Genomic DNA, 7,311 nt, shown 5'->3' with positions numbered 1-7,311 from the left:
TTCTGGCTCGATATTTGGCCACACTCTTTCTTAGCAGAATTGGTAGAGTTCATTTAAATTGCTTGGTTTTTGGTTTTTAATTAAAGTCTGCAAATGTTTCGTTGGGTTGAGGTCAGGGCTCCTAATGTTAGCTTGCTTTACCCAATCAGAAACCAGTTCCGATGTGTGTTTGGGGTCGTTGTCCTGTTGGAAAACTCAACTGTGTTCAAGTTTAAACCAACTATCTGTTGATCTGACGTGAAGTTGAAGACTTTAGAGGTAGTTATTAATCCGTTTTATGGAACACAACAGTACTACAGCATGTTGCTGCCACCACCCTGCTTGACAGACTTTACCTCGGTATCTGTAAAGATGACTGAGTTATGGACGATTTTGTGTTGGTTAAGGTCAGTTTGCTGTGGTGGCCAAAGTCTCAAGGGAAGGGTAAGTTATAGATGTACATTTAATGGATACTCTCTAAAAGTTTTTTAAACTCCACTCAGTGGCTCATGAGATACTGGATACAAAACATGACAACAAATGTTGTTTTGGGGATGATGCTCAGCTACTACCACACCAAATTTTAGTTAAATTTATGTAAAATTATTTGAGTTACATCCATTTTTGTGTTTGCTAAGTTCATAGTCAAGATTATTACTACATTTACAATACATTGTACATACACTGCAGTAAAAAATCAAAAAAATGAGCAACACAATTATGAGAACAAAATCAAAAAAATATAAAAATCAGATATAATTAGTATAAATGGTTTTAATAGCTATGGTCACTAAGCTGTGCCATCTATATTGAATTAGGATTTTTAATCTGTTCATGGTGAATTTGTGACCCGGACCTACAGGACTGTGTTGGCATTTATTTTTTTTAAACATGGACAGATTGTCTCTGCATTCAAAGTTCTCCTAATGAACCGTTCACATGCAAAGGACCACATGATGCTCTAAACTGGTAAAGAACCAAAACAATCTACTTTTTTCTCACGTTTATTCAGCTGTTTTCATATTGTAGGATAAAATAGTTCAGATACAAACAAACTGATCTGAGAGCAGAACATTGACATGTATTTATGGACACAGATAATTAAATACAATCATACATAAATATCAACATATTTATTACAGACATACATGCATACACTGCACAGTGGATTCTATAATATAAATTCAGCTGCTGATAATATGTTAGCAGGTCAACCCTTCAACTTTTTGTCCCGCTTTAGATTTTGTTTGGGCATTCAGGGTTTTAAATGTCTGCAGAGTAATTGAGCCTGATATACACAAGCTGCGAATAAATTTGATGTAAATGAAATTTGTCTCTATTCAAATCCTTAATGTTTAACCAGTTAGACATGTAATCTGTGTGTAGTTACAATGGAGTGTCAATATCAAATCTAGCCTTTTAAAATATTAAATGAACTAACTTTATATCATCTACCAAACAAAGCTGTATGAACTCTGCTTTCTGCTCCATAATTACCTCTGAAGATGCTAAAAAGAAACTGTTTACATCTTAGATCAGTTGTTTACAAAGTTGGGACAGGGACCCCAACTTTGAGTCATGAAACATCAAGTGAGGGTCCCCAATTAATCCTCAGAAATCAAACTAAATGTACAAAGATTGGTAATAGCATGGTAAAAACAAATACAAACATCATAATATGTAAGAATAGCATCATAAATGTTAAGGTTGTTTTATATTGTCATTTTGCCCCTTTTAAAGAGGTTATTACCAAGCCTCTGCCACTGTTAGTTTGTGGGTTCAGATGCTAAAGAGTTTGGGAACCATTGTCTTAAACCACTAAATTACTCAGTTTTATCTACAATTCAAACAAATCATATTAAATGTTCTGCTCTTCATCTGAAAGCAAATAAAAACTCAAAGCTACATCTTTGCATTGCACACAAACTGTTTTTCTCTACTGATTACTTATTTTGACAGATTAAATTAATATAAGAAAACATGGTCTAAAGCACAAATAAAGCTTGCTGTGTTGCAGCTCTCTGGGAGTTCTTCTTACTGGATCAAGGAGTATCTAAACAAAAGTATGAAAGAACGTTAGAGGAGATCATCACATTGACAATTTACTATTTAAATAGATATTGTTTTGTCTCTGGAGGTAAAACAGTCCAAACACAAATGTAGAAATTCTCTAAAATGCTGAAATACCTTCTTCCAGCGAGGAGGTGGCAACAGCACAAGAATTAACAACAAATTAAAAACAAAGAAAGGAAAGTTTCATTTTATTCCCTCAAAACAACTAGCTCTTTTCACTATTGTTGCCTTTTTTGTTTTGACTAATTAATTGATCTTTTCAGCACACAACTGAAATTTAATAAGAGTTAGAAAAAATAAAGCCAGATTGGGAAAGATTGTTGTGGTTTTAAAAATTGTTTCCACTATATCTCAGTTTAGGTGTTTTTTTAATATCATTTTTGTAAAATGCTTGTAACAAATCAGTTTTTCCTCACTAAAGATGATGTTTGCATGTGCTGCAAATATAACAGAATACATTTGTTTTGCAAAATATCAATGTAAGCGTGGACGTGGACTCAGTATGTGTGGTTTACTTTTACCTTTCTTTTTTGCCGGCAGCTTCTTCCAGGTTAATCTGTACCCAGTCACACCCTGTTTGGAAAGCATTGCACCCAACTGACAGAGACGAAGAGCAGAGGTTAGTGTGGTCTCTTAACTTGAAGTAAAAGTGTCCGTGTTAAATAAAGTTAGATACAATTTCTGTTTTTTTCCATCTTTTTTCATTTTGTTGACTCTGACTTTTATTGAAGATGCCAAGAAACAATCCTACATTAATTAAAGATCAGTTTTTCTCTTAATTATATGAGTGAAAGCTTGTTCGTTATAAGCAATCAGCCAGTCTCCGTATGTTAAAGGGATAGTCAAGTCATTTCTGAAATTTTCTGTCAAATTATTATCAACAATTAGTACCTAATCAGCTGTGACTTCAGACGTGTTTGCTTGATCAGTTTAAAAAAGTTATCTCACCTCCTTGTAGACCGATATGTGTGTAGGCTCAGCACCATCGGCATAAACACAGTCTAATTCACCAGATCTATGCTAATTTACCAAAGGAAATGTAAAAGAATGATGTAAATCAAGCTTATATTAATTCATTAGTTAAAGTTGATTTGTTTAGGTCTTGTTGAGCTGAAAGATTGGCTGAAAATTTTTCTCCTTCGAAAGTGGGGCACTGCATGAAAAGTTTGAGAACCACTGCAATAAACAGACGGCAAAACGTTCTGAAAAACCAATAGGTCCTCATGAATCAAAAGGTTCCCGTAAATCAGAGAGTCCCCGTAAACTGGAAGGTCCCCATAAACCGGAAGGTCCCCATAAACCCTTCATGTCTGCATAAATTAACAAGTCCCCATATTGTGGACAGAAGGTTAAGGTCTCCACATAATGTAATAAACAACATATGATCTGTTTTACCTGCTCCTCGAGGCTGGCTATGACCACCAGATCCTCCATGTTTGCTGTGGTCTGGATCTTCAGCTTCACTGTTCTTTTATTTGATTTGTCAACTGTTAAAGTTTAGAAACAGAGGAGAAATATTTCTGTTTAGAACACATTTGACCCCTACTCAGTAAAACTAATGTATATAAATACGTATTTATTTTGTAGATGCATTTTCTTTTGTATTATGAAACTTTATAATCATTTGAGGAAATGAGTTGCCATGTCACTGATTCCCCACACAGGTTTGCTGTTTCAAAGCAAATATTTGTGCATTTTTAAAAACAAACAGTTCTGTGGGGAAATTCGCTTTTCATCCCAGTGATTTTGTAAGTTTGCTGACTTATGCAGACTCATCCTTTGTTATTTCGTTTTAATGGAGAAAAACTGAATATTATCTAAAAATCTAGAAGAAAATTTAAAAAAAAAAACATTGCAAAGAAGTTACCCATTGGTTTGTGCATCACTGAATAAAATAAGTATTTGATCCCCAAGCAAGACATGACTCAGTTCTTAGAGAAACTGTAGTAATTTTGCTCAAAGTAAATGGTGACTATTAAAGGCAAGTAACAGTGGGGTAATCAGGGTGATTATTTATTGCAACTAAAACCAAATGTTTTTGTTATTCAGACCGTCATAGCAGATGAAAGGGTACAATTTGTCACATGGTTCATCTGCCCATGTTCCATCCTCCAACACCATGGCTGCACAAGATTCATTTCCATAGAAGTTGTCAGGCTGTCCCTCTCTCCACTTTGGTTGGGAGATTTCCACATCCCCTGAATACCATGTTACATATTTGAAGAGACCAATCCACGCTTCTGTACCATTGGGCAGAAGATCCCTGATTATTTTATTTGTTGTTTCATCAGGGATTATGACCAGAACTGATTTTTTTTTCTCACAGTTGGCCTTTGCGTCTGTCCAGCTCATTTCACTCTCAATGGTGAAATGGCTTCCTGTTGGAGACGGTGACATCATAGTCAGTTGGGTTTATGAATATATCTATAGATCTATATTATGACAATCCTTTATTTTTTCAGTAATTTTTAACACTTTTTTTTGTTTTCTAACAAGGATATTCACTATTTAAATCCGGTATTTTGTGAAAAACTAGGACATGTATGTAGACACAGGCTGATTTTAAAACCACTAAAATGATTTGTCATATTTTTTCTGCTTTTTATCTTTGATAATGGCATGTTAAAGAAAGTACAGGTTTTGTTTTTGGTCATACGAAGCACAAAAAAACCCTTTTAGGGCCCTATAACTTCCATGGTGTGAAAACAGAATGTTACTGAATTTTTTTATTTCCTTGATTATTTTTCAACAATTTGTTGTTTTTTTGGATTTGATGTTTGCAATGAGAGAGACCCTACGCTGCCTTTCCCCCTCCAGTTGCTGCGAGCTGTCAGTCGGCTGTGTTTGACAGGAAAAACTTTCTTCCATTAAAAGAAAAAGACAGTCTATTATGTGAAATTAAGTAAATATTGAAATTTGAATAATTAAATAAAAGTGTAGTCTTAAGTTTAGCCAAGTGAAATTGTTATCTATAAGTGTTGTACTGAGCATCACTTGAATATTTTTCTGTTTTAAAATGTAAAACTTAATTCATGTAAAAGCTAAATATGTGAAAAAACTTTAACTTCATACCCACCATTAGAGCAAACAGACCGTTTTAAATCGGAGCAGTTGTGTTCATACCAGCCTCCAAGGTCTGTCATGAACACACACAACCCAGTCAGACCGCCGTCTGGTTCTCCAGCGCTCCAGTTGTAATATTTGGGGTATACACTACCCACCCAAATCTTCATAGTAGCAGCCTTATTAACTCCAATCCAAGCCTTGGAGTAATCCACAAACCAAGAAGTTGACTGGGCAAAGACTTTGTTCCTATTGAAACTGACATCCTCTTGGAGCAAGTCTATGTGATGTTGTTTGCAGTATTTAGCTGCAGCTGCCTTCGTCACAACATCTGAGTAAAAGTAGTACGAAAAAGAATCGAAGGTGGCAAAAAATCCTGTGGACAGAAGTGCATTTTTTTTTATTTTTACATTAAAGTATTTATTTTTTTCTGTATTATTTTCATGCTTCCTCCTTCAACACTAAAGTTAGAATCTCACCTGTAATCAGAAGGATGACAAAGAAAGTCTTGTCCATGCTCACTTCAGTTGACTGCAGAAAGTTCAGCCGTAAAAACCTGAAATACAGGAAGGATTGGATCGTTGGTCTGTTACACAGATCTGTTTTTGTAGCTTTACTATAAATAAACAAATGCCCATTTTATGTATGATTGATGCATGATTTATTTCTGTTTATTTGAACAATTTTTACATTTATCAGTTTTGTTTCAGAGCCTGTTTGAAACCTGCACACAACAGGATGGACATTGTTGAAGGTCAGAGGCCTCGTCCACCTTGCATACACACAGAAATGTTGCTTTTCGAGTCCCAAAATGGTATTTTTTTGAAGACGTGTTCCAGACTGACAAAATCTTGATCGCCACTTTTGTGTTTTCACATGGACAGCCAAAACGCAACCCTCTTGAAAACAGTGATGTCACAGTCGCACCTCTAATCAAACGTACGACTCGAAGCGTGACGGATGTAAGAACAATCATAATGGCAGATAACGTACTTGTGTTTGAGCAACAGATGCTCTCAAAACCTTCATAAACTGTAATACTTTAACGAAAAGGCTCATAAAAGCCTGAATAATAGGAAAGATTGGATTATTAGTCTGTTTTAATGCTTTACTACAACTAGAAAACTCATAAAGATACTTCTATTTAAGGCAGACACGTGAATAAACCATAAGCTTAAAGAATTTAGATTTTGTAAATTGTGTTTTTATTCATCAGCCAAAACAATGATCCCAGCCTGCAACTATCTTCAGGGTCAGACACTAAATTTTGACAAAAACAAAAGAACTTCTTGTTGTGTCTTGTGATTTGTCTTCATAAAAATGTAGAAAATAACTGTATTTTTCTTGTGATTGAAATCTGAAAAAGTGCTGTGAATAACAACAAACCTGTTTGCTAACAGCCGAGAGGAAGAAATCTTTACATCAGTAGGAGAAATACAATGAAGGTAGATCTAAAACTATTTCTGCTTTTTAAACTTTTTTGAGGTGCTGATGATCTAAAACAAGAAAAAACTATCACCATTGTAAATTGACTAAACATAAATATGTCTACATTCCAGATGGATCAACTTACCAGTTGTTAACTCTCTTCAGGTGCAAAACAAGTTGTCTCTGCTCTTCTTTGTGTGTCTTTTTCCTTGGGTTGTTGGTTTTTATAGGATAATGCAAATAAGGACAGCAGAAGGATTCACTTGAAATAAACGAGCTTGGATGATGGATTACCTGCCTTGACCTCAGGGGAAAAAAGTTACCTTAAAGTTTTTTGACGCTTTATAAGAAACATTTACTACAATGTTCTGCAAGTTTATCCTCACCTCCTTCATATGTGGGGGAATAAAATCCTTTATAGCTTTTTTTAGCTACAATAATATGTGGTTTATTGTTCCTCACCAAGTTACACCTAAAACACACAATTTTTGTATCCAGCAACAGACTTGTGGTCTAATTCTGGCTGGATATTTGGCCACTCTTTTTTTTTTTTAAGCAGAATTGGTAGAATTCATTTCAATTGTTTGGTTTTTCCTCTCCCTGGGCTGCCACCTTATCGTGGTGGAGGGGTTTGAGTGTCCCAATGATCCTAGGAGCTATGCTGTCAGGGGCTTCATGCCCCTAGTAGGGTCACCCAAGGCAGACAGGTCCTAGGTGAGGGGCCCGACGAAGTGCAGCCCAAAGACCCCTTATGACGAGTACAATTAT

At 35.4% G+C, this 7,311-nt stretch overlaps 1 protein-coding gene across 1 annotated transcript; it reads right to left on the bottom strand.

Annotated features, from left to right (window-relative positions):
- Window positions 1-1,079: 1,079 nt before the first annotated feature.
- LOC108243275 (E-selectin-like) lies at window positions 1,080-6,786 on the bottom strand. The gene is made up of 6 exons (XM_037980474.1): window positions 6,689-6,786; window positions 5,595-5,671; window positions 5,129-5,491; window positions 3,448-3,539; window positions 2,574-2,649; window positions 1,080-2,032 (listed from the first exon to the last, which is right to left on the bottom strand). The coding sequence occupies exons 2-6, from the start codon at window positions 5,629-5,631 to the stop codon at window positions 2,022-2,024; spliced, it is 579 nt and encodes a 192-aa protein (XP_037836402.1). The 5' UTR covers window positions 5,632-5,671; window positions 6,689-6,786; the 3' UTR covers window positions 1,080-2,021.
- Window positions 6,787-7,311: the final 525 nt, after the last annotated feature.

This window comes from Kryptolebias marmoratus, linkage group LG16 (genome assembly GCF_001649575.2).
Source record: "Kryptolebias marmoratus isolate JLee-2015 linkage group LG16, ASM164957v2, whole genome shotgun sequence".
NCBI classification, from domain to species: domain Eukaryota; kingdom Metazoa; phylum Chordata; class Actinopteri; order Cyprinodontiformes; family Rivulidae; genus Kryptolebias; species Kryptolebias marmoratus.
Note: the sequence above shows the minus strand (reverse complement) of the source record. Positions and strands in the feature narration are given on the sequence as shown.